The sequence below is a fragment of the Monodon monoceros genome, unplaced genomic scaffold, assembly GCF_005190385.1.
Source record: "Monodon monoceros isolate NGI ecotype Baffin Bay Population unplaced genomic scaffold, NGI_Narwhal_1 Super_Scaffold_7, whole genome shotgun sequence".
Lineage (NCBI taxonomy): Eukaryota > Metazoa > Chordata > Mammalia > Artiodactyla > Monodontidae > Monodon > Monodon monoceros.
The window spans coordinates 99,280,612-99,307,033 of NW_021703784.1; the positions used below are offsets into that span (position 1 = coordinate 99,280,612).

General features: G+C 50.4%; 1 protein-coding gene across 6 annotated transcripts in view; it reads left to right on the forward strand.

Annotated features, from left to right (window-relative positions):
• The window catches only part of MARK2 (microtubule affinity regulating kinase 2), a 58,480-nt gene that overhangs the window by 17,943 nt on the left and 14,115 nt on the right, over window positions 1-26,422 (forward strand). For 4 of the 6 annotated variants that reach the window (XM_029207226.1, XM_029207225.1, XM_029207221.1 and 1 more), the window contains exons 2-3: window positions 24,980-25,159; window positions 25,400-25,453. In XM_029207226.1, the coding sequence (XP_029063059.1) occupies window positions 24,980-25,159; window positions 25,400-25,453 (234 nt within the window). Of the gene's footprint in view, window positions 1-19,586; window positions 20,538-24,979; window positions 25,160-25,399; window positions 25,454-26,422 lie in introns of those variants that run through there. The other 2 variants (XM_029207224.1, XM_029207223.1) reach the window with 1 other exon arrangement.

Sequence of the window (26,422 nt, forward strand, 5' to 3'; positions counted from 1 at the left end):
TAGAGGTTTTGATTTTATTAGCAAAATTCTGAAATTTTGAGCTGATTTAAAGATGCCCGCATGGGGCATGGGTAAAGGGGGTGAGCTGCTGCCCTTGATTCAAGCATCACTTATCCACTTGCGCCCCTATTGCTGCCCTAGCAGAAAAAGAGGAGGAGTTCAACTTATATGATTGTATTTGTGTTCAAGCCTGATTCACTTCTCTAAGATCACGGTTACATGCCATTTCTAAATTACTTTAGAATCCATCTTTTTGTTACAGTGGAAAAACCAAGGTCCATGTGAATTACTTTGAGAAGCACAGCCTGTTGGGTTTCTTATGAGTGGTTCTCCCCCTCCCCACTTCCCACCTCCAGCACTTTTTTAAAAATTTATTAATTAATTTATTTTTGGCTGCGTTGGGTCTTCGTTGCTATGTGCAGGCTTTCTCTGGTTGCGGCAAGCGGGGGCTACTCTTCGTTGTGGTGCGTGGGCTTCTCATTGCGGTGGCTTCTCTTGTTATGGAGCATGGGCTCTAGGCGCCTGGGCTTCAGTAGTTGTGGCACGTGGGCTCAGTAGTTGTGGCTCACGGGCTCTAGAGCGCAGGCTCAGTAGTTGTGGCGCACGGGCTTAGTTGTTCCGTGGCATGTGGGATCTTCCTGGACCAGGGATTGAACCCGTGTCTCCTGCATTAGCAGGTGGATTCTTAACTGTTGCGCCACCAAGGAAGTCCCTCCAGCACATTTTTATCTCTCCTCAGAGGTGGCTGCTGTCACATACAGGTGTTCTTTAGTGATGCAGGCCACTGCTTCCTTGGAGAGTGCATGGCAGTGTTCTCTTGCTAATGAAAAGGCTGTCATAATGGGTTAGGTCCATAGGGGCTCTGCCCTTCTGTACTTGTATTCCTAGGGAGAAAAATCTCTACCTTAATTACCACATCATGCTGGCAGAGAGGTGTGGCTGCTAATCGATTAGATGACAGTCCTTTGCATTGGTGTGGAACTGTTGAGGTTGTTTTGTTTTTAAATAAAATAGATTTGAGCCAGGTAAGTTTATTTTGAAGAGATAAAGATTTCCCTTTATTAACCTCATGTCTTTTTTTTTTTTTTTTACAGACTGTCTTTTTTCTCTTTTTTAAAATTAATTAATTTTTGGCTGTGTTGGGTCTTCATTGCTGCATGTAGGCTTTCTCTGGTTGCAGCGAGTGGGGGCTACTCTTCGTTGTGGTGTACGGGCTTCTCATTGCAGTGGCCTCTCTTGTTGCGGAGCACGGGCTCCAGGCGTGTGGGCTTCAGTAGTTGTGGCACACGGGCTCAGTAGTTGTGGCTCGCGGGCTCTAGAGTGCAGGCTCAGTAGTTGTGGCACACGGGCTTAGTTGCTCCGTGGCATGTGGGATCTTCCCAGACCAGGGCTTGAACCCGTGTCCCCTGCATTGACAGGCAGATTCTCAACCACTGAGCCACCAGGGAAGTCCCAGACCTCATGTCTTTAGTGCCATTTCTGTGTCCTTATCTTCTAACTTGGTAGTAAGAAGCACTAAGTTGGCTTTTCTTGTCATTTTGGTGCCGGTGGCAGTGTCTTTTCCTCTCCTGCACCTTTGGTGTGCTTTCTTTCTGTTTGGTAGCACCAGATTCCTTTATTTGTTTTGGTTTTCCTTCTCTCCTCCTGTCTTGGAGTGGTTGAACCCTATTCTGAAATATATTTTTAAGATAGTGTTTAAAAGCAAACACCCTGCCTTTCTTGAAACCACAGAAACTGCTTGTGAAACAGCCGATAGAGCAAGCTGCCAAATCCACACTGTTAAAACCAACCCCTAACTGACAAAATGTCAGACACTGATGTTAAACCTTCTTTATGATTAGCGTGTGAGGGTTTTTCTCATTAATAAATGTTTAGGTGCTGAACTCCCAGTTTCACATTTGGAATGCTTTACATTATAAAATTCTGCATAGTAAACCATTCCAAAAGAATCTTGTGCAGCTAATCTGCTATCTGCTGTAGGAAAGGTTTTCAACAAAACAATTCCCATTCCCCCTCCCCTATTTATTTTTTTTAATTTCAGAAAATGATTTTCTTTGGGGGTGATTTGGGCCAAGTCTCACTAGCTTTACCATTTTTAAGATAGAACTATATATAAAATATATAAACAACAAGGATCTACTGTATAGCACAGGGAACAATATAACTATATTCAGTATCTTGTAATAACCTGTAATAGAAAAGAATCTGAAAAAGAATACGTATATATGTGTGTGCAGACACACACACACACACACATAACTGAATCACTTTGTTGTACACCTGCAATATTGTAAATCAACTAAACTTTAATTAAAAAAAAAATAGAACTAGCTTCAGAATTATTTTTCCCCCAACAGAGGAAGACTGGGGTCTTAATCTTTATCCTTAGGCCCTGAATTACCTTTTTTTTTTTTTTTTTTTAGGATGGCATAGAATCTTCTGTTTGTCTAGGGAATTTCTTTCCAAGTACTTTCAGGAATAAGTATTCGTTCCTTCTTGAAACCTTCCAGAAGAACTCTGACAGTGCTGGTAGCCTGCTGAGTAAGGGCACAGTTTAAAAACTGGTACTAGTGTATACATCAAGCTATAGCACTGCTTGAATGGGAGTTGATGAGGGAGACCAGGCTTGACAACCAATAATTGGGAAAGAAAAGGAAAAGTATATTAACGTGCCTCCAGAGTCATAGCCAGCACTGAGATATGGGCCTCTGGATGCAGAGCTTTACGAAGCCCTTCCAGGTTTTCCCCAAGAGCACCCTCTTCTGTTCTAACGCTGAGGGCTTGTTTTGATGTCATTTCCATGACCTTAGCCCTGAGCAACTTTTCTGACTTTGTGCTTCAGCCCTTCCTGTATCTTCTTTGCTTGTATGTTGGGCCTGTCTCTGGTTTCTACATGGGGATGAGACAAGGAAGGCTAAATGATTGATTCTTCAGTGAGTCTCCCGGGTTGACTTCCTTTCATACCAGCATCTCACAGCTCTCATCGTGGTCCACTCAGTGGGTGGGCATCCCCATTCATTGAAGTCCCAGGGTTTAATATGTATTATTTATTTAATTATTTGGCTGCTCCGGGTCGTGGTTGTGCCATGCGGGATCTTTTAGTTGCGGCATGCGGGATCTAGTTTGCTGACCAGGGATCGAACCCAGGCCCCCTGCATTGGGAGCGCAGAGTCTTAACCACTGGACCACCAGGGAAGTCCCAAGTCTCAGGGTTTAGATAGATCCTGGTAGAACTCATGGTCGTAGCTAGAAGCGAGACCCGGGATCTTCAAATCTCTCAGCGCATAGTTCCTCTGAAAAATAACAAAAGCTACAGACTTCTAGTAAATTGGAGGGCACAGGCAGACTGTAACTTTAGTTAGCTCCTGGATTTGGTCCTACGTTGGACAGTGTGATTTGTGCTTCTCTCTCCAATTAGGTAGTCAACTTTTTTGAAGGCTGGGCTGTATTTTACCCTTCTCTGTATCCCTTCCTCCCCCATAGTCTCTTAGAGTGCTTTGCACATGATCATCTCTCAGTGAATTATTTGTGAAATAAAACAATAAGAAAAATTACAACATGGGTATTATTCTTCATTTACCACCACCCTTGGGGAAGTGTGTCCATATTGATTTGTGAATCAGACATTTGTCTATCCAATTTTTGGCCATATAAGTCACAAGTCTTAATTGGTGTCTTAATAGGTTCAATAATGACTAAAAAGAACAACTTTTTCAGGATGAGAGGATAAGGGGGACTTTTTTTTTTTTTTTTTTTTGCGGTACGCGGGCCTCTCACTGTTGTGGCCTCTTCCGTCGCGGAGCACAGGCTCTGGACGCGCAGGCCCGGCGGCCATGGCTCACGGGCCCAGCCGCTCCGCGGCATGTGGGATCTTCCCGGACCGGGGCACGAACCCGCGTCCCCTGCATCGACAGGCGGACTCTCAACCACTGCGCCACCAGGGAAGCCCTAAAGGGGACGTTTTACCCTATTACTGGATTGTGTTAAGAACTCAGAGAGGAAACCACAGCGGGGGAGTGCACTGCTGAGGAAACCCTGTCTGGCTTCCCGAAATAGGGAAGAGAGTGGAAAAGCCAGGCCCTCCCGGTTTTGCTGAATTCTGTTCTTGCCCCTGACACACAGTATCTCTGGCTGTGCTGTTGCTTTTGGTTAAATTGGCCTCATCTTCCCTGCTTCTGCAATGGGTGAACAGAGGTACACTGGGTGTTGGGAATTTTGTCCAGAGCTGGAGAGATCATGTGGTCTGTATCAGAAGGCTGGAGTTATTTATAGTGGGAGAGAAGCTAAGGAGCATGGCACAGAAAGAACTGATTTCACACCACCTCAGCACTTGGTGGTGGTGCGGACCCAGATTTCTTTTTGAGCATATCGGGGGAGATCAGGTGCTTTTCTGAATTGACCAAGAGCTGTGAGGTGTCAGGGACCACATTTTCCAGGACCATTTATGGGTAGGGCAAGAATGCGATGACCGTTTCCTACTTTCCTCTTGATTCCTTGGTCTTTGTGACTCAGGGTGTGAGAGCTCCAACTGACTTTTTTTTTTTTTTTGGCGGTACGCGGGCCTCTCACTGTTGCGGCCTCTCCCGTTGCGGAGCACAGGCTCCGGACGCGCAGGCTCAGCGGCCATGGCTCACGGGCCCAGCCGCTCCGCGGCACGTGGGATCTTCCTGGACCGGGGCACGAGCCCGCGTCCCCTGCATCGGCAGGCGGACTCTCAACCACTGCGCCACCAGGGAATTCCTCCAAGTGACTTTTGAAGCTCCTGGTTTTGAACCAGTGCAGAAGGCAACAGCTGTGTAGGATGGTGGAAAAAGGACCTGTTGGACTGGTCTGCTTGGACCCACCTCCCCCTTCCCCCACTCTGGGCAGCAAGGCTGAAACTGCTGCTTGCTGGGCTTTGCCAAGTTGGTTTCTCCTTATGGATCGGCTACCATGGCAGGCAGGCAGGCAGCTCCCCATCCGGGAGCCCTCCAAGGAGCCAGGCTGCTAGGGAGTCATGCTGCGGGGGCGGGGGGGGGGGGGGCAGGTGCTAGGCACCAGGTGTGCCACCTACCCTACCAGGGGCTGTGCCTACTCAGAGCTGCTCAGACTAAGGCTGCAGAGCCCTGAGGCCTGCTGGAAGTAGACTGTGTGTCACGGTACCTTTTCCTGCACCTTGTGGCCACATTCGTGGTATGCAGAGAGGCTGGGAGTGGTGAGGAGCTTGTAAGTTGTGGGTAAATGAAGTCTAGAGAGGGAGAGGATTCTTGCCTAGGGCACACTGAGTTCAGGGTTGTAATGTTTCTAAGTCCAGAGTTGTCACCTAGCTTAACTTTAATTTTCTCAGCCCTAGGTGGAAGAGGTTTTCCAGTGTGCGAGCTTGGTGTTCAAGACATGTTAGATGAGGTTTACTTATGGAGCCAGACTTCTGGCAGGTTGACTCGATGTAAGACAAGGTCAGGATGTGGTCTTCAGGACGTGCAGACCATGCTCACTTCCTACTGTGGTCTCAGGGACAGGGCTGGAAGACTTATGAGCACAGAGGCACTGAGAGCCCTCACATCCACCTAGGACAGACCCTCAGAGCTCAACTCCAGCCCCTCATTATACAAGTGGGGAAACACAGGTCACAAGAGGGTGAATGACTGGCTCAGGATATGTAACTTGTTTGGGTGGAGCTGGATCTAAATATGCTCTCTCTTGAGGACTTGGAGCTGTATCCCCCGTTGCTTCCACTTCAGAAGCAGTCCTCTTGCTTAGAAGACCTGTGCGGGGGCTACCTGCAGCCCTCATGGCAGAGGGGAGGCTGGGGAAGGACAGGTGAAAGGGCAGTAGGCCCCAGCTCCACACACTGGCCATGAGCTCTGAAATCCTGCCAGAGTCTGCATCCGTAGAGACACCAGAAGTCCCTCGAGAATGGATTAAAAGCAGTGGGCACCAGCATTCTAGCCCTGGCCCAGGGTGAAGTAGTCACGTGGAGCAGCGATGTGCTAAGAGCTATTGGGTAAAGAGTCACTCCGAAAAAAGCAGGAAGACCCTGACCTTCTCTCGTGAATTAGGAAAGCATTGCTTGAAAGCCTGTTAGGTGCCAGGCACTGTGCCTGGGCACTGAGGACACAGAGTTGACTTAAGCCCTGGAAATTTCTCTTAGGTCGCTCCCACTCTTGTGCAGTGGTGAACAAGACAGCCACCGAGAGTTGTGAAGGAGACAGGCCGTTCGGCAAGAGCGAAGTCCTAGTGCAAGAAGGCGGCTGTCTTTGGGACACCTGGAGTGATGTGTCAGAGACCCTGTAAAGTCAGAGAGGTGGAGCAGGGAAAAATTCCTGGAGGACGTGATGTTTGAGCTGAGGCTAACCAGGAAGAAGAATGGGAACGGAGGATGGAGGCAAAGTGTTCCAGGCAGTAGGAGGCCGTGGCAAAGGCCTGGAGGTCTGAGAGAACACTTGAAGACAAGTGGCAGGAGCCCAGAGTGAGACTCTAGGGCGGGGCGAGGGCAAGGCTGGAGCTGCCGGCAGGGAAAGGGAGCTGCCAGCTGAAAGAAAAATCCAGAAACGATTTGGGTCTGCAAATCAGTTTTACAGTGTGTGTGTAGATATATATGTATATAGACATTTACCCCATGTATGTGTACGTATACATATAAATCGTGTGTGTGTGTTTAAGGGGAGCTTTGAATATGAAGCCATCACTTCCTGTTCCCAGTGCTGGGCGTCCTGCCGAGGTGACTGTGGATGCCCCCCGCATGTGGCAGAGTAAGAGGACTGGTTTTTGTAGATGCAGGTGTGGGTGGAGGGTAGGCTGTCCGAGGTTTCTCTCCTGGCAGGTGGGAGTGGTTTTAGCTTTGGAGCAGAGCTGGCTGAGGACACTGTGGGGCTTCTTCAGGCCCAGGGACAGGACCAGTTTCCCTCTTCTCATGGGGGAGTGACTCACAGGCCGTTGCTGACACCGGAGGTTCTGCAGGCTTTTCAGAGGCAGCCTGTGGCGGCTGGTGGTAGCAGTTGGTGAGAAAGAAGTACGTGGTGGCCATTTCTCCTGCCACTCCTGACAGACATTTCTGTCGCTAAATAGCACCTCTCTGTGGCAGCCTTGGGCTCTGCTCTGGCAAAGGAGGAGCATTTTCTCTCGGTGAGGGGGCCATCTGAGGCTTCTGCTCGACCCTATACAGCACGCCAGCGAGAGTCCCCCTTCCCTCCTGCCACTGGCAATCAGGGGCACAGGTCCTTAAGTGGTGGACCTTAACTTACAGGGTCACAGAAATGACCATGCTCCAAACGGCAAAACCAAAGCATGTGAAAAGCGACCTGAGGTTAGAGTGTGGACTGTCTGTCTCCGAAAGGTGGAACGGGGACAGGGTCTCACTTGACTGTATGTGGCTGCTGCCTTGCAGATAGCTGGGCTGTCTGCTCTCCTGCCAGGGAGCAAGTTTTGTTCCCATGCTAGTCTGGCTTTTACTGTTTCCCCTCCTGCCTTTCCCCAGAGACCATAAACCTGCCTACCTCCTGTTATGTTCTAGTTCTGATAGGAGTACCATTCAGAGTTCTTGGCAGGAGACCAACTCACTTCTCTCCGGGTTGGTTTCCCCTCCTTTTCCCAGCGTGTTGGATGTGCATGTTCCCCAGAGTTCTCCATATGCAGCTGTAGTGCCCAGAGATTGGAGCTCTCCTGCAGTGGGAACCCAGCTGCTTCCCTCCTCGGTTTTAGGGGCAGGGCTTGAAAATAGAGAATCATAATCTCCCTTCCTCCTCCTCCTCCTGCCCCCCTCCCCCCACAATACACCAAGCAAACTGGAGTGACCGGCTCAGGGGCTCAGAGCGGGACTCAGCCCGCCTCACTGCTCTGCATGACAGCAGCGATCTGGAGGAAGATTAATGGACGCGTGAGTATGTGAACCCTGGAGCACGTTACCATCTCAGGCTGGTCCTCGGTGGCAGGTGTGGACTTATTCTGGTGTTAGGGACACCAGGGCTTCTGAGGGGAGATGATGACCCAGCCAGGTGTGTGTCTGCCTGAGGCCACCCTCCTCTCTAACAAGTGGGGAAATGGAAAGCGCTTCTAAATACCCCTGCTCTTCAGAAGAGCTTGGTGGGTGGTTCGGGGAGTTTGTTCTTGGAATCCTTTGCAGCACAATATCCCTTTCTTCCCTAAGCCAGGTTCTTTAGCTCCTAAGCTGGACTTAACTACCTTCACTTCTTGTAGGATGAGTGCATCTCCTTGGCCGGGGTGAGACTGTGGGTGGAAGCTTAGGAAGGGGTAGCTGCTCCTTGCTAGAAAGGGGAGCTTGGAGAGGGAGCACAGGTTGCCAGCAGGTATTTCGCATCCCCCTCTGGCTGGCTAGAGAAGGGTGCCACCCCTAGTTCCTCTCCAGACAGCCAAGGGAGCACCCAAATGGAAACATCCTCTTTCTGCCGAGGCTTGAGTGCCTAAGGCAGAGACCAGATGGTAGCAGCTCAGGCCTGCTAAGAGGGGAAGATTGGTTATTTAGGGGCTGTGACAAATGGTTTTGCAGAAGAGCAGGGGAGAAAGGATCTAATTTAGCAAAGCCAGGGGCCAATTTCTACAGTAACCCTGTGGAGAGCCCAGACGGCCTGGAACCACAGGGCCACAGGCTCAGGTGCTGACTGCCTTCTCCCTTCCTTCCTGTGTCTGGTGGCTAGTGATGTCATTGTGAGGTTAACCCTCTGGTCAGAGAGGACGACCCTGACTCCCTGCTGCCTGAGCCCTTCTGCCCTGGAGCTGTACCTAAATGGCCTCCCAATTCTGACTTTGTATAGGGCAAGAAATGGTCATAGGAAGTTTTGTTTTGATAGTTTGACTTCTGATTGGGCATTTAGCCATCTGAGAACTGAGTGCTTTCTTTCTTTTTTTTAAAAAATAAATTTATTTATTTATTTGTTTTTGGCTGCTTTGGGTCTTCATTGCTACGCGCGGGCTTTCTGTAGTTGCGGCGAGCAGGGGCTACTCTTCGTTGCCGTGCACGGGCTTCTCATTGCGGTGGCTTCTCTTATTGCAGAGCACAGGCTCTAGGCGTGTGGGCTTCAGTAGTTGTGGTTTGCGGGCTCTAGAGCGCAGGCTCAGTAGTTGTGGCACATGGGCTTAGTTGCTCTGCGGCATGGGGGATCTTACTGGACCAGGGTTCGAATCTGTGTCCCCCGCATTGGCAGGAAGATTCTTTTTTTTTCTTTTTTTAATGCACAGATCTTTTTTTAAAATTTATTTTATTATTTATTTTAGTTTTGGCTGCGTTGGGTCTTCGTTGCTGCGCGGGGGCTTTTCTCTAGTTGTGGAAAGCGGGGGCTACTCTTTGTTGAGGTGCGAGGGCTTCTCATTGAGGCAGCTTCTCTTGTTGCAGAGCACGGGCTCTAGGCATGCGGGCTTCAGTAGTTGTGGCTCGCAGGCTCAGTAGTTGTGGCTCGCGGGCTCTAGAGCGCAGGCTCAGTAGTTGTGGCGCACGGGCTTAGTTGCTCCGTGGTATGTGGGATCTTCCCGGACCAGGGCTTGAACCTGTGTCCTGCATTGGCAGGCAGATTCTTAACCACTGCACCACCAGGGAAGCCCCTGAGTGCTTTCTTTATGCAAAAGTACCCTGGAAACACCCTGCTTTCTTAAGCCCTATGCCACATATATTTCTTGGTGAGACAGAGAGCCTCTGCTTGGGTATTATTTTAATTTGGGACTCTTAATGGGGCCCTATATTGCTCATCCTTCTAATCTCCCGGACCCCCCCCCCCAAAAAAAAAACCCAAACCTTTTATACAAAGAACTTTGGAAAGATGGAGCAGTGCCTCAAAGTCACTGGATCAAAAGTGGTATTTGGCATAGTTAGCTGGTTTGGTGTTTGGTGAGCGATTTCTGCTTTATATTTGAGCAAAAGATCTCTTGGCAGGAGGCCTCTGTGTGGTGTTCCCAGTGCTTGCCCTGTGTACAGGGTTTGCCCCCTTCCCTCCCCTGACAGGTTGTTTGAATCCTCTTGCCCATAAACAAGTGCAGCAGAACATGTCGGGCCAGCTCACGTGGCCTTGGTTATCTCTTAATGGGGTAGCCAGCATCAGCTTTATTTTTTTAATTATTTTTTTAAATTTACTTATTTATTTATTTTTGGCTGTGCTGGGGCTTCGTTGCTGCTCACAGGCTTTCTCTAGTTGCGGCGAGTGGGGGCTGCTCTTTATTGCAGTGCGCGGGCTTCTTATTGTGGTGGCTTCTCGTTGCGGAGCACAGGCTCTGGGCACGTGGACTTCAGTAGTTGTGGCTCGTGGGCTCTAGAGCGCAGGCTTAGTAGTTGTGACGCACAGGCTTAGTTGCTTCGCAACATGTGGGATCTTCCCGGACCAGGGCTCAAACTCGTGTCCCCTGCATTGGCAGGCGGATTCTTAACCACTGCGCCACCAGGCAAGCCCCAGCATCAGTTTTAGATACCACAGTATCTGTTTGGCTTCAGGGGCAACCTAGACCTAAAGTCAATCTGCCATGTACTCAGTCCCAGTGAGAAACTTGTGCTTTCCAATCTTCTCCACCCAGCTTCTGACAAATGAGCCCTCCTCCGTTTATCAGACGAGCTAGCCAAGGCACCTGCCCAGGTCATGGCCACTTAGTAACAGGATTCAGCAGTCTCTGCCCTTGGCCCAAGGTTGAGACTGCAGTGGTAGCGGCGGGCCCAGTGAGGTAGAAAGGAGGTACCCAGTAGGGAAGACAGTCACTTGATGTGTTAGAGCTCCACAAAGATGTGGAGATGCCAGGAGGAAGCCTGGGTCTGTCAAGAAAGGGAAACAGGAGTGTTTATGATTCCTTAGTGAGGACCAGGTAGGAAAAGTCAGCTCTTGTGGGACAGGAGTGAGAAAAGGACAGCTAGACAGTTTCATTCCTTCTTACCTTTATCATCCCTGAATTGCTACTTCTGGTATCTCATTTATCTTTCTCCTGTATCTCAAATCCTGTCTGCCGGGGCCCATGACATGCAGCTGTTTCAGGAAACTGCCCCTGAGACAGATGCATGCCCGCTTATGGGATACAAAACCCAACACCGAAAATCCCATCTTCCCAAACGGTGATCTTGTTATGTTGTGTGAAGGACAGCTGGTGGTGGGAGCCTGGCTGCCACGAAGGCTGCTGAGTCTCCAAGCCAGACACACTCAGGAGCTGGGGGTGCAGCTAAGTTTTCACCACCACACTCACCCCCACTACCCTGGCTCTGAGTTTCCCTCCTCTCACTACGGAAGAGGCAGCGCTCTTCAGTACATAACAATCAGGGACTCTAGCCACACTGTGTGAGTGTGTGTGTGTTTCTTAAATACCGGTCACATTTCCCATTGTGACTATTAATTTGCAAAGTTTCCAGTTCCATATACTTAGAAAATCTTGGCAAGATTATTGACATTGTGTGTCTCAGGAGCTATGATGTGTACTCTGGATTTTCCTAGGGATGGATGTGTGTGTTTAAAGTGCTTTTTATCAGGGACAAGTAGAGTGGCCTTTTATGGAAGGGATAAAACAGTTGAGCTGCTGGAGCCTTTTCTGGCTCTGCCAGAAACCCACGTCCAAGTCTGAGCTGTGCAAATAGGTGACCAGAACTTGGTCTTCCAACTCTAGCGCTCTCCTAGGCCGGTTTGAAAGATCCATCTCTTTTTGGAGAATAGAGAATTTGTGGTAAGCAGTGGGTAAAGAAGTTAAAGCCAAAAGCCATATCTGGGCTTCCCTGGTGGCACAGTGGTTAAGAACCTGCCTGCCAATGCAGGGGACACGGGTTTGAGCCCTGGTCCGGGAATATCCCACATGCCTCAGAGCAGGTAAGCCAACGCACCACAACTACTGAGCCTGTGCTCTAGAATCCCTGAGCCACAACTACTGAAGCCCGCACGCCTAGAGCCCGTGCTCCACAACAAGAGAAGCCACCACAATGAGAAGCCCGTGCACCGCAAGGAAGAGTAGCCCCCGCTCGCCGCAACTAGAGAAAGCCCACACGCAGCAACAGACCCAATGCAACCAAAAATAAATAATAATTAATTTTTAAAAAATCATATTAAAGAAACATAAAAACTTATGTTTTTCTAGCATATCTTTTTCTAGCAACCTACAGAATAAGTTGGGAAAGCATATGGAATTATAGTAATAATAGCTAGCATGTCATGAGCATTTAATATATGCCAGGCATTGTTCTAAGTGTTTTGGATGGTGTTGGATAATTTCTGACTTTACCCCTTTGTTTTCTCTTGATAGAAACCCCGTTATGACTATGGGGTCTTTGTCCTTGTACTCGGTGTTTGCATGGACTAGATAGAACAACAGGATGGGTAGCAGTGGCCTCCTGCTACGCAGCCAGACTCTTCTGACCGGAGGTATCCTGGGTGGGTTTTTTTCTCTCAATCTTCCGGTCTTTATTTAAGCCACCATGCCTGTTGGCAATTAGAGCTGCCCTTCAGGATTTGTTGGGGAGGATCTGTATTCCTTTTGCAGGCATCCTTTCTTCCCTGCTCTCTCTGAGTGAATTCGGAGGTGGAGAGCTAGAAACTTGGCTGCTTGCCTCCTTCAAAACAACCAGCATTCTCTTGTCTGCAGTCTGTGTAATAAATAGTGCATCTAACAATGCCCCAAAGTGGCCCCCTTCCTCCCCAGCACCACCGGTCAGTTGGTGGATCTAGTTCCTGAGGGCTTCCACCAGCACATGAGTTAATCTGTACCAAAGGGCCCTGCTCCCGTGTTCAAATCACAGACGTTAGAAAGCTCAGAACCTCCAGCAGTGAAGTCTGAACCCACATCTCCCCGTTGCCTTAGCCAGGGCTAAACTGGCCTTTTCTGGACCACTCCTTTCTCTTAGAAACCAGTACAGTCAGACTCTCTTCCTCGGACTCTGTCTCTGAGAAGATGAATTAACTATAAAAGTGTTTTTTAAGAAGGCACTTACAATGGAAAATAGCTGCAATCTCATTTACCATATTCTCTGCTCCTAGGTCATGCACACAAACAGCTAGGGAGGAGAACTGTCGTTGCTACCAGAAAACGAACAGTGTTTGACTTCAGAGGCAACCTAGGCCTAAAGTCAAGCTGCCATGTTCTCAGTCCCAGTGAGAAACTTGTGCTTTCCAATCTTCTCCACCCAGGTTCTGACAAATGAGCCCTCCTCCATTTATCTGACGAGCTAGCCAAGGCACCTGCCCAGGTCATGGCCACTTAGTAACAGGATTCAGCAGTCTCTGCCCTTGGCCCAAGGTTGAGACTGCAGTGGTAGCGGCGGGCCCAGTGAGGTAGAAAGGAGGTACCCAGTAGGGAAGACAGTTCTAAAGAGTGTTTCCCCTGATATGTCAGGGGACTGTCCCAGGCTGCCTTCTCTCTCTCTGGAAGTTCTACTTGGCCTTCCTTTAATTAGCCCTTCTCTCCTGTAAGGCAGTGTCCATTCAGAATTCCTTTCCTCCAGCCTTATTCTTCATCTCCACCTAGGTTCATATCTCCTTAGACCCTCCCTCCTACCCAGCCACCCCCAGGTGCTCAAGTCCTTTTATGTCAAGCCCTCACCCAGAGTTTGAAGGTTAAGAAACCCCAGTTTCTACGGCCCACGCTCCTTGGAGAGCAAAGATATGTTCCTAGGTCCCATGTTGGAACACTGAATTCATTTTCCTGTTCTGAACTCTGGTTTAAGTGTTAAGTATGGTTAATACACTACTTCAGATACAGTGGTGGGCCCTGATGGGGTGGGCTGGCCTGAGAATGCAGCCATCATTTGTAACATGCTTCTATGGAAAAATAGAACAGAACTTTTGGTAAGTTGGGGATTTCTTTTTTTAGTCTTTTGCCTGTTTTTTAAAGATTTTTTATGTATTTATTTATTTTGGGCTGCATCAGGTCTTAGTTGCGGCTCATGGGATCTTTGTTGAGGCATGCTGGATCTTCTGTTGCAGACTGCGGGCTCTTCCTTGCGGTGCACGGGCTTCTCTCTAGTTGTGGTGGATGGGCTCCAGGGCACCTGGGCTCTATAGTTGTGGTGCACGGGTTCCAGAGCGCGTGGGCTCTGTAGTTTGCAGCACGCAGGCTGTCTAGTTGAAGTGTGCGACCTCAGTAGTTGTGGTGCGTGCGGGCTTAGTTGCCCCATGGCGTGTGGGATCTTAGTTCCCTGACCAGGGATCGAACCTGTGTCCCCCGCATTGTAAGGTAGATTCTTTACCACTGGACCACCAGGGAAGTCCCACGTTGGGGGTTTCTTGACTAATGTGCTGCAGCAGATTTGCATGTGCCTTGTGGGAGCTTTCTCATTACTCTGTAGTCATAGCACCAGCTATCACAAAAGTTGTCTTTCTAGATGCCAAATGCCAAAGATAAACACGCACACACCACTTCCTACCCAGAAAGTTTGCTAGAGAGCTATGTGCAGCTCCTGTGATTGTTCTGGGAACAGGTTAGACTGAATTCTCAATTTTGACTGATTCGACCCATTGTCAGGTAGCACCGGAAACAGGGGCGTCCCTCATTCCACAGCTCATGTGTCCTCGCCTGCTTGGGTTTTCAATGATCTGTTGTAGGAGGAAGATAGCAACTCTCCCTGTGAGCAGGAACAGCTCAATGGGGGTTTGCTCATGGAAAGAGCAGCCAGTTGGAGTTTTAGTGGTCACGTAAGTGGAAGAGCCACATTGCAGCCCGGCCAGGTGGAGACAGGTTCTGAGAGTGGTGGTGCCAGCCTTAGGTGGTTTCTATTACTTCTTGTCCTGCTGGAGCTCTGATCTCTGACCATGGTGACTTCTGGGGCAGCGAACTTGTCCCAATCTTTTTTCTGATATTTCCTCCTCCTTCTTCAACTCCCTCTTTGAAACTGGAGGAGTAGGAAGGTAGTAGTTTTTCCACTTCCAGAGGAAGATGCAGTGGAAAGAGGCACATGTCTTATTCAGCACCTTCCAGTGTAGAGCTGGAACCAGATAAGACCCGGAAGGCCTGTTTCCCGGCCTCAGCATAAAAACATTTTAAGGAAACCGCATTGGAAGGGGCAGAGACAAAGGGTTAAATCTGCACCCAGGTAGAAAGGCTGTTGCATAAACGCTGAGAGAGGGGTTTTTTGTTGTTGTTGTTGTTTTAGATCTCGTGCTTCTTTTTTATTTTGTGTTGGCAAAAACCCCAGGAGAAGATTGGAGATTCTGGGAGGAGGTGATTATGCTGGGTGAGTCACCTGAGCTCCCCAGCTGCCGTTTTTAGTCCCTCTGCTTTTCTGTAACAGGAGGCAGTTTGGGGAGGGTGGCGGCTGGGTGGGAGCGCTGTTTGTGCATTGGACAGAAGGCAGGTGTATATGGGTGAATTTTTTGGCTCTCTAGGGTTGACAGGGCCTTGCAATCAGTACATTGGTTCAAAGAGGAAATATTAAAGCAGCTCTCGGTGTGGCAAACAGTAAGTAAATGTCTCCTAAAGTCACTGTCACTTTCCCAAATCAGTAGCTCTTAGAATGGCTCAAGCTGCATTGCATTGTCACAGCAAGACACAGTGGTTTTGGTAGCAAAGCAGTGGAGGGATTGAATGTGGAGAGGCAGAGAGAACTGTCTGAAGTGGGAGGGCCTGGTGGTTGTTGGGCAGCAGGAAGTTCGAGGAGAGGGATCCCCCTCTGTGATGAAAGGAGGGCTTAAGCTTGATTGAGGGGAGCCAGGGATGGGGGTGGGGGCTGCTGGTCCTCAGCTGTGCCTGTATTCTGAGCCTGCCTCCAGTTCTCCTCGGTGACCACCTTTGCCTCAAGCTTTGTGACAGATGAGAGTTCCAAGGGGCTTGTCCCACCTGAGAGAAAGCTTGTTAGTAGAACTGACGCTCCATGGATGTCATCCATTTTTGGGAGAGAGGATCTCATGACCCACTGCCCACTTGGATGTTGTGTACAGAGTACACTGATATGGGTTATTGGCGTGTATCCCAGAGACTGTCACGAAGATGCCCCAACATGTTTTCTTATTTATTCATTCGTTCACGTTTATTCATTCATTACCTTACTGAATACTTCCGCTCTGTGTTATAGACATTGTTGTGAGCCATGAATCAGACGGACCGGGGGCCTTCCCTTTATGGTGTAGTCTAGTGGGAAGGACAGACAGTAACCAACCAACTTCAAAGGGCAGTAAATGCCCTGAAAGAGGGGAAAGGGGTCTTCTGGCCAGAGGTTTTGATCTTCCTTCCTCTGCCCTTGCTTATCTCCTTGGGGGACGAGGGGAGCAACTTTAGGGATCAAAAAGTTGTGCCACTTTTATTCTGTATATATTCCATGAGTATTATAACGTGGGGCACTGTTAGGCACTAAGGGCATACATCGGTGACCTCTGACTTCTCAGAGCTCAAAGAGGGGGTGATGGCATAGAGGCACAAAGTCAGAAGAGCTGAATGGATACAGATAGGGTGCTGTGAGAGTCAGAGAAGGGAGAGACCACTCTCAGCTAAGAAGGTGTCTGGATAACTGTTTGAACAAAGGGATTTGGGATAAACAAGGGATAAGAGGGTTTACTTACCTGGATCACTTAAAAGAAGGTATTATATGAGATCTGGAGCCTTTTAGTGTGTGTGGATCTGTGTAGCTCTTCATACCACAGTTCTAGTCCATTCCCTACGCAGGAGCCAGAGTGGTGGGGCTGGGGTCCCCCCGCGGGCCTGTCTGACTCCAGAGTGACACCCTTCACTACCACACCACATACGGCCAGACAATGAATGTGCTAAAAACAAACTACTGGGCAAAGAAAAGGAAGTTGGAGGGAGGCCCAGGCACCTCAGCTTCACTGGTTAGTCTCCCATCAGCTCCCCACAGTCCTCTGTTAAGCGAGCCAGACCTTCCTGCTGCAGGCTGCCTTCTGCCTCCCCCAGAGCCCTGGGCTGCTGGCAGGCAGGCTCTCCTGTGATATGGAGGAACTTGTTGGTCTCCATGGTTACGGTAACCCACTGGTAGGGAGGAGCCGAATGGAGTGCGAGGCTGGCAATGTGAGCTTCCCCCAGCCCTTGGCACCATGTGGTACTGGTATGTTGGCCGTTTCTTGGACCTTTTCTGAGAGGAAGGAGTTAAGGAAATGATGAGGAAGGGAAGAGTGGGCACACCTTCCTCCCGCCCTGGGCTGCTCAGAGGGCAGAGGCGTGGCTGCCTTCTCAGTCACCCACTTCTCTTGGCAGGAGTGGTGTTAGGAAGGAGGGTCCTTTTTGTCTGACAGCCCAGCCATGGTAGAAATTTGACTTTCCTCATTCTAGAAGGAATACCAGCTTTGCTACACTGGTACTTGTAGTCAAGTTCTTAGAGATTATAGCTCTTCTCAGGGCTCAGAGAACCCCTGTAGATGGGAAACAAAGGTCCCTGCCTGAAAGTGAAGAGAGATCTTAGAAAACATGGTCGAGACCTTACCGCGCACCAGTGACCGTGGTCAGCGCTGGCGTGGATTTGCTCATTTCACCTTCACGCTAATCCTGTGAAGTGGGAACAGCTCGTGTCCTCGTGTCCCAGGTGAGGAAACTGAGACCTAGAGGTGCCAAGTGATCTTGCTGGTGGTGTGCGGTGAGCTGGTAAGGAGCGAAGGCAGGGCCCCCACTGCCTCCGGCTGCCTCCAGAGCTCTGCTGTGCTATCCTGCCTGCCTAATAAGTAAGCAGAGATACCGTCTTGAGTCGAGACGTGTATGGTTCCCCTCCTCTCAGTCTCTAGAAGGCAGGAACCAGATCTCTTTGTACTTTGCAACAGGCTCCAGAGGTGGGCGCTCAATGAAGGTTTGCTGAACAGGGCAACAGTAATTGGGGACTGAGATAGAGACCAGGCCCCAGTGAGCAGATTCTCAGGGATAAAGTGTGGAAGCTTCTGAAGCCGCGGTTGCTCAGTAGAATCCACCATTTTTGAAGAGGAGCCCAGCATTTCAAGTGGCTCAGAAGACAGGAGATTTGAGGGGTGCTCCTTGCACCGCAGCTTCCATGCATGAAGGGGCTGTAGGTGGCTCAGCTCGGATCTCACTCCAGGTCAGTTCTCGCCTGCTGGACTTCCCAGGCAGGCACTGGCTCTGCTGTGGCAGCTTTGAGGCGCGTGGGCTCCCTGCATGGCCCAGGCTGCAGTGCTGGTCTCCCAGCCTTGGGGTGAGACTTGCAGCTTAGAGAGCTGGAGGGCAGCGAACCACCTTGCTTTTGGCTTTGCTTCAGTCACAGGCTGTGCTGGCCTCCTTTGTCAGGGAGGCACCTACCCTGGTTGGAAAAAGGGAGCAGCCCTTTGGCAGTTTTACACAAGCCCACCTCCGCTCTGCGACGGAGTATTAAGGGATGGTGGGGGTTCCCCAGGTGGAGACATCACAGTTCATTCTGGGGCTGGGGGTGTACATCCGGACTCTCCACTGGTCACCAAGCTTTACCAGAGCTCTCCTACCCAGAATGCTCCGCTGGTGTATTGACTCTTGGCAGTTGAGAGTGACAGTTGCTCAGGATCAAAGGATGCAAAGAAGACTCCTGGATGCAATGAAGGAGGAAGGGTTAAAGAACTAGTGATTTGCCATGTGACGTTTCAGCTCAGTCCCATCCTGTCTCTCCCCAGCCTCTCTGAGGTCACTGCTTGGTACTTCCTCAGTTTACAAAGCCCCTTACTGCCCCCCAACAAATAAGATTGAGGAAACAGTCCTTCTGTCACATTGCAAAATCCTGGAGACTGGAAAATGAAGCCATTTGATCTCGCTCTGGCATCTGAGTGGAGGGGCAAGCCTGAGCCCAGGGTCCAGAATAAAGCCTGACCTCTTCCACTGAGATGAGGGCCCACTTTGGGAAGGAGTGAGAGCAGGGGGTGCTGTGGGACCACCTGGGTAGGCCTTTAAAACAGCCCCTGCCCCCCACTGGCCTTAACCCAGATGTTGGCCTTCCTGCTGTCCCAGGCACCTTTCCGGAATCTTCACATCTTTCCCCTCTTCCTAATCTGTGGAGGAAGAGCGAGGGACTCATTCTTCTGGGATAAATAAGAGCAGATTAGGCTTCAGAAGCATTGAAGAGGAGCTGGTGAAGGGGACTGTGAGGAACAGCAGAGTGCTGGAGTGGGTGCGAAAGCCCTGGGCTCCAGTCCCAGCTCTGCACTGGGAGGCTGACCTTGGGCAAGTCTCTTAACTTCTGTGCTTAACTTTCTCATCTGTAAAGTGAAGATGCTCCCTACCCTGTAGGTTTATGGTGTGGAGAACATGGGAAGTACGTGCCAGCAGATGGTAGTACCAGAAATGCCGAATCTGTTGACCAGGGTTCATACATAAGGTGAACACTGAGCAGCACGGTCTCCCAGGTGTCTGTGCTCAGGTGCTGTGAGGTCAGTGGGAGGCTTTGCCCTTCCCTAGAGGGGCTTATGGCTTCCCAGCATGAGATCTTTAAAGAGTTGCCTAGTGGGAAAGACCCTAGCCTCGAGTAGTGGAACGAATGTGAAGTTGATCTGGCGGCCAGAAGAAAGGCCGAGACCAGAACACAAACGGGGAGGGCTCCAGTTTGCCACAAGGACAGCAGATGCCTGGACAGCAGGGGCTTGGCTGGAGGCAGGTGTGAGGAATGGCTTCCCTTGCTGCCCCCAGGCCCTCAAGAGTTCTCAAAGAAAGCAGTATTGGGGTGGGGTGGGGGGGTGATGGAGACCTGGAGGTGGGTGGGAACCTGGAGATAGACTCCCAGAATCAGGGCTGGAAGGGGTTTAGAGAAGCATTTGGTTTGTTCCCAGCCTTTGGGCAAAATTTAGGATTAAGCATCTCATTCTCTATCAGTGACAAAGGTTCTTAGTCTAGAACCCATGGACCTAAGGGGCTTCACAGGGTTCCTGAATCTCCTGATATTATGTCCAGAATACTATCCGTATAAGTGGAATGTGCATTTTTCTAAGGTTAAACACTGCTTTTTGTGAAGTAGGAGGTCCACGTGCCACTGTTGGATGGCTAGTTTCTGCTCCCACCCTGCCCCATGGGTGGTTTGCTGGCGCTCTCTGGGTCAGCATGTCTGATTCACACATACTCCTCCTGCAGATTTGAGCCCGTACCCCGGTCCCACCTGCTGCAGGTGAGATAATGGCTTTATGACAACCTGGGCTGGCGTAAGTCTCCTCCTCACCCTCTCCCAGCTGTTACCCAGCAAAGCACCTTGGGGAGGGTGGGGCAGCCCACTTCCGGAGAGGGGGAGGGGAAGGGAGAAGGAAGTTGATCTAAACCCGCCTCTTACTCTCTCTGTCTCCCTTCCTACCCGTTAGCCTTCTGCCCCTTTCCTCCCACCTTGCTCCGGGGTAGTGTCCGAGGACTGCATGCATCTTCTGGCTACCAGACCCTGGCCCACAAGAAGTCGCAGCGCTTTGTCCCCGTTGCTCTCCTTGCCAAGCCTGGGCTCTCTCTGCTAGTGGTGGTTTCGGTTGCGACACAGTCCAGGTTCCCAGGCAGGAGCCGCTTGGCCTGGCTGCTTCGCTGCTTTTCACTGACGAGGTGGTGGAAGGAGTCGCCTGCTTCAGCTGAGTAAGGGTGGCTGACGGAGCCAGGAGCCCCCGCCCTGGGCCTGGCTCTTCCCGGCCTCTGTACTTTGCCCTCACTGCCTGACAGATCCTGCTGTGGGCTCTGCTGAATGGAAGTCGCTGGTAGTCCTTGTCCCTTTCTCCAGCCGGGTATGTTTCCCCCCTTTTTTTTTGCTGTGGAATTGCCCACTCCTCTTTCTTCCGTCTCACCCCAAACACAGGATCTTTGAAGGGTTGCTAAATGGAGCCAGGCAGCAACTAGCACAGGGAAGTGCTCCTCCTGGGAAGAGGCATTGGCTGAGAAAGGAAGAGGCGGCAAATGCCCAGAGAAGACTCTCCCCTTAGGTCGAGTGAGCAGGCCCAGCCAGAGTGAAGGGGACGGGCTGGTGACAGGCAGAGGCCCAGGGAGGGCGCACGAGTGCTACAGTGAGGGGAGACGGGTCTGGGGCGGCCGCCCAGGGCTGGTGCCCAAGGGACACTTTTCCTCCATTCCACAGTGCCCAGGCTCACTCTGCCTCTGGCCAGGGAGTACCTGCCTATCCCCCTTCCCAGCTTGGCCCCCTCCCGGCCCCAGGGAAGTCTCAGGACACTCGAGGCCAAACCTGAGTGCAGAGCCCCAAAGCGTGAGCTTTTCTAGGGGAGAACTGTTGGTCAGGGCCTCCAGCATTAGGGAAGGGGCCCTGCCTACCTGAGTCAGCGCCGGGCCTCTCGGGGTGGAGGCTGTCTTCCGGGCAAACGTGGCAACATGCCTAGGCTGAGTTCTGAGATCCAGGTTGAAGGGCCCATTGGATATAAGACTTTTTTTTTCATCCTCATGTCCTGCCTTCTCTCCTCTCGATTGAGCACCTCAAAGCTGTTTAGGCCCTAATTCTGAATCAGGCCTGCTTAGTAACCTGCGTGTTCTGCCATTTGGTTCCAAATACTGCCTCACAGGGTGACCCCTTGTTCTTTCTGAAAGCTGCCTGACAGCCCTGGTGTCTGCTTTCAACAGACTGGCCTCAGACCTTTGGGGCCTGCCTATGGTGTGAGGTCAACCAGAGCTTTGAGGATGTCTGGTGTTCCGTGTCTTACTGTGTGCAAGGAGGATGGAGGTGGGGGGCAGAGCATGGCTCTAGCTAGATCCTGCTTAGTTGGCCCAGAAGGGCAGCTAGTCTTCAGCCCCCCACCCTGTTGGTGAGATCTGGGTCCAGGTTACATGGGCCTAGTCGAGAACCAGGGATGGGACTCTCTCTCCCACACCCCTACCTCCTCTTCAGCCTTCAAAGAAGCTGCCTCTCATGGGGCCTTGGTCCAAGGAACACTTCCTACTAGAGACTTTCTCCTTTCTCTGCTTCCTCACCCTGTCCCACATCCCTGCTGTGGGAAATATCTCACAACATAGAAGAGGCAGAAGGGGGTAAGAGAAGGACTGTGTCTTTTGAGTCCTGAGAGTTGGGTAGTTCGGTCCTGAAAGGGGAGTGTGTGACTGTTAGAGCGGGGGATCAAAGAGCGCGCACCGGTGCCCTCTGCTTCTCTGGGTCCCAGACAAGCAGAAGCTTCTCTTTGACTGTCCTGGATACCTAGCCTGGAATCAGCCCTTCACAGCTGCCCTGTCGAGTCCCCTCCTGTGAAGGCTAAAGGTGCTGGTGTAGGCCAGGTGGCTGATGCTCAGCCGGGACCTCTCCCCAGCCGGGAGGGCCAATACATAGCATCTCTTGGCCTCCAGATAGGCTGCAGCTGGCTTAGGAGGGCTTGACTTAGATGCAGAAGTCTTGTTGACAATGAGACTTCCGGCTTTGCAAATAGGCTTTGTAGTATTTAGGAACTAAAAATAATGGTATTCATGGTTGTTCTTTTTTGAGCATTGGATAAGGCATTTTACATATTTTCTGTCACCTAATGAATGTGAAATAGGGACTACTTTATCACCACTTTACAGATAAGGAAACTAATGCTAGTAAGTGGGGGAGCCAGGACTGGAACCTAGTTCTGTTGGACAGAGCTCCTCGGCACCCACTAGACCATCTCATGACACCCACGTGTGGGATCATCCCACGTCGGTCATCTTTTAGATGATTTCCTTCCTGCTTTGTAATAATCTCATCTCCATCGTAAGGATGTTGTTGATGATAATAGCGTTAACATGTGTTGAGTGAGCGGCAGATTCGGGGCTTGAAGCTGGCAGCTGGCCTCTGCATCTGTACTCTTAAGCGCCCCTCTCTGTCCCAGGAAGGAGGAGGGTTGTCGCTGTTCCTTGAAGTTCTGTGTGCGGCTGAGCCCCTGGGTGTGGGGAGGATGCTGTCCTGCTGGGCAACACAGCGGGAAACGTGGAGAGGGATGGGCAGAGCAGAGCTCACGATAGGCAGTAGGGTTCCCAGATTTGGCTTCAGGGAGCAAAGGACCCAAATCCTCAGGTAGACACTAAATTCTCATTGCAGACTTTGAGGACTTGGGGACTGTCAAGACCCTGTTGCCTTTGGCTCATATCCTCAGAAAACAGGAGAGTGACAATTTAGGAGGTGATTTAGAGGTTGCCAAGGAAACTTTTCACCCATCTTCCTATCTTGGAAGTTGGGGCAGAGGGAAATGTTTTCCTATTCATAGCCCCTTAGGGCTGAAAAGCAACAGGTTGGGGAAGCATGCTTCTTGCCAAGGAACCCTGGACAGTTCCTTGGGTGGTAGCAAGTCATTTCTTTTCTCTGTGGTTTTTGAGGGCTTCACTTAGAGCCAGAAAAGGACCGTGAAAGGAAGAATTTTGAGTCACACTTCTCTGGTCGCCCTGCTCCCTCCAGACGGTTTCCTTGGAGTCTCAGGGCAGCTCTGGGTGGCTCTGCGATGAGGCTGTGGCAGCGCTTTACCCCATCCTGCTGGAGCAATGGCGTCGGGTGTTCTGGAAGAGGCACATCCGTGCTCTCGACCAGAGTCAGGCCAGACGCTCCACAGTGTGACTGTTCACCCGTTAGAGTGTACAATTTAGTGGCTTTTACTAAATTCTCGGAGCTGTGTATCCATCACCACAGTCAGCATTTCATTAGAATATTTTCGTTACTGCAGAAAGAAACCTCACAGCCCTTAGTTGTTACCCCTAAGTTCCCTCACCCTCTTCAGTCCTCCTCAGCCCTAGAGTAATCTCTTTCTTGTCTCTATGGATTTACCTACTCTGGACATTTCAAATAAATGTAATCATATAACCTGTGGTCCTTTGTGAGCAGCTTTGTTCACTTAGCATAATGCTTTCAAGGTCCATCCATGTTGTAGCATATGTCAGTTCTTTTTTTTGTTTTTAAGTTATTTTCTCTCTTTTTTGTGGGGGGCGGGCGCTGCGTTGGGTCTCCGTTGCTGCACACGGGCTTTCTCTAGTTGCAGTAGGCAGAGGCTACTGTTTGTTGCAGTGTATGGGCTTCTCATTGCAGTGGCTTCTCTTGTTGCAGAGCTCCGGCTTTAGGCGCGCAGGCTTTGGTAGTTGCAGCGTGTGGGCTCAGTAATTATGGCTCGCGGGCTCTAGAGCACAGGCTCAGTAGTTGTGGCACACGGGCTTAGTCGCTCCGTGGCATGTGGGATCTTCCCGGATCAGGGGTGGAACCCATGTCCCCTGCATTGGCAGGCAGATTCTTTAACCACTGCGCCACCAGAGAAGTCCCTTCTTTTTTTTTTTTAATTGCCAACGAATATTCCACTATGTGGATATTTCACTTATCAATTGACAGACATTTGTGTTGTTCCCACTTCTTGGCTATTATGAATGTGTGATACTACGAATGTACATGGGTGTGCAAGTTGCTCTTGGGTATGTAACTAGGAGTGGAATTGCTGGATCACATGGAACTCTACATTTAGCCCTTTGAGGACTGTACAGGTCTTCATACAGATGTATGTTTTCATCTGGACCATACCTTTTTTGTGTTATGTTTATATACCTGTTGGTGCCAGTTGTCATTTCTGCTTCCTCACACCCTTATTTGAGCTATGGGATATCTAAGGAGGGCAGAGGGTGGCCTTGCGCAGACCCTGTCATTCCATTTTCAGTGCACAAGTATTCATTGAGCATCTACCATAATCCAGTCTGTCTAGGCGCAGGGATGTATCAGTGAATAAATGATACATGCCTGTCTTCATGAGCTTCCATTCTTGCTGGATAGACAACAAATCAATGTAAAGTGATACATAGTAAAGAGAAATGTGAAGTGTTGGGAGGCAGTGAGTGCTTTGCAGTGATTCTGATCATGCTCCTGCGGCTTTGAGATGTAGCCTCACCAAAGTGGGAGGACGGTAGACGGCGCTCTCCCACGTGAGGTGGAGGAACTCTTGGGTTGTTACAGCGGATGTGTTGCCAGGCAGTGGAGCCAGCGATGGGACAGTTTAGGTCCTAAGCTCCAGCGCCCACAGGGTGTTGACGTTGGACCTTAGGCTGTGCTCTTTTGGCGTGAAGGTGGGCGCTCTTCCCATCTCCTTTTATCCCACTGCCTTATGATTCTTTCTTTGCATGCCTACCAGCCTCCTGGAGTCTGCCCCCATACCCCAGCCTCTTGCGTTTTTTGCAGAGAGCTAAGGGCAGTAGTATGGGGAACCGGAAGGGCAGCATACTCAAAGGTGTACATGTTTCTACCCTGCAGCCCACCTTGGGACACCTCGACTCCAAGCCCAGCAGTAAGTCCAACATGCTGCGGGGCCGCAACTCAGCCACTTCTGCTGACGAGCAGCCCCATATTGGCAACTATCGACTCCTCAAGACCATTGGCAAGGGTAACTTCGCCAAGGTGAAGCTGGCTCGGCACATCCTTACTGGGAAAGAGGTGAGCTTTGGGGTTGGGGACGTGGCAGCGTCTCCCAACTGTTGATACCCCAGCAGGTAGTAGTGGAACTTCTACCACAGCCAGCCTTTTGTTTATCAGGCAGAAATGAGATCTGAACAGATAGGGGTGCTAAGAGGGATAGGGCCAAAAGGAGGCAGAAATATAAAGGAGGAAGTAGATTTGAGTCCTGAGTTTAGTCTGGTCAGAGAGGTAATCTTGGGCTTTTTATCTCTTGTTCAGGTAGCTGTGAAGATCATTGACAAGACTCAACTGAATTCCTCCAGCCTCCAGAAAGTAAGCACACAGTACCTCCTCTCCCTTTCTAAACCTCTGTCAGGAGTTAATGATCTGCTGACCCCATTTGGACCTCCTCTTGAACCCCTAATTCAGAATCTCTGGTCGTTTCACTGTTCCCACCATCCCTTTCCGTGGCTCTGCTATCTTTAGGGTTTGGGTTGGATCACCTGTGTTGGCTCCTCCTGATTGAGCTTCCTGGCCACAGGCACTGGCTCTTTTAGAAGTCTTTCTGCCCCTTTCCTGCCCCTTGGCCTACCTGTCTGACCTACTTCCTGCATCTTGTTTTCTTCTGGCCTGTGACCAGCCCTATGCAAAAACACATGTATATAGCCATTACTAGAAACACATGCAGTTAACTGTAAGATCTGAATGATCCAGGGGAGTGGCTCTAGAAGTACAGAGATAAGAGGAGGCAGAGAACCTGCCACTGGATTCTGTGCCAGCTACATTTCAGAGAATGGGTATGGAAGGCTGGGGTTTTTCGAAACTAAACTCCAGTTTCAAGCCTCTTACAGTACGTGCAGATTAATGACAGGTCCTCCCGGTTTTCCTTCTCACTTCTAGGCTTCTTTTGACTAACAGTTGCAGAGTCCTTTGCATGTAGTCTTTGCTAGATGAGGTTGAACTTTCCTTCCCTTCTTGACTTACAGTGGAAAACTGAGGTCTTACTTAGCTGGTCGGGGAACCCTCCAGGTGAGACCACATATGTAGGAGTGAGAAAAGAAGGCTTTCATTTGCAGAGGAGGGACGGCTTACCAGTGACTGGTTGGTGTAGAACTGGAAACTGTCTGCCCTCTGCCCCCACCCTGGGCTCCGTCAGTTAGGGGAAGGAAGAAATCTCCCGTCAGGCTCCCAAAAAGCTGTCCCTATTCAGGTCAGTCAGATTTCCTCATACTCCAGCTGACCCTGGCTCAGATTTTCTGACCTTGATTAACCTAGTTCTTTGCATCTTGTGGCAGATTGAGT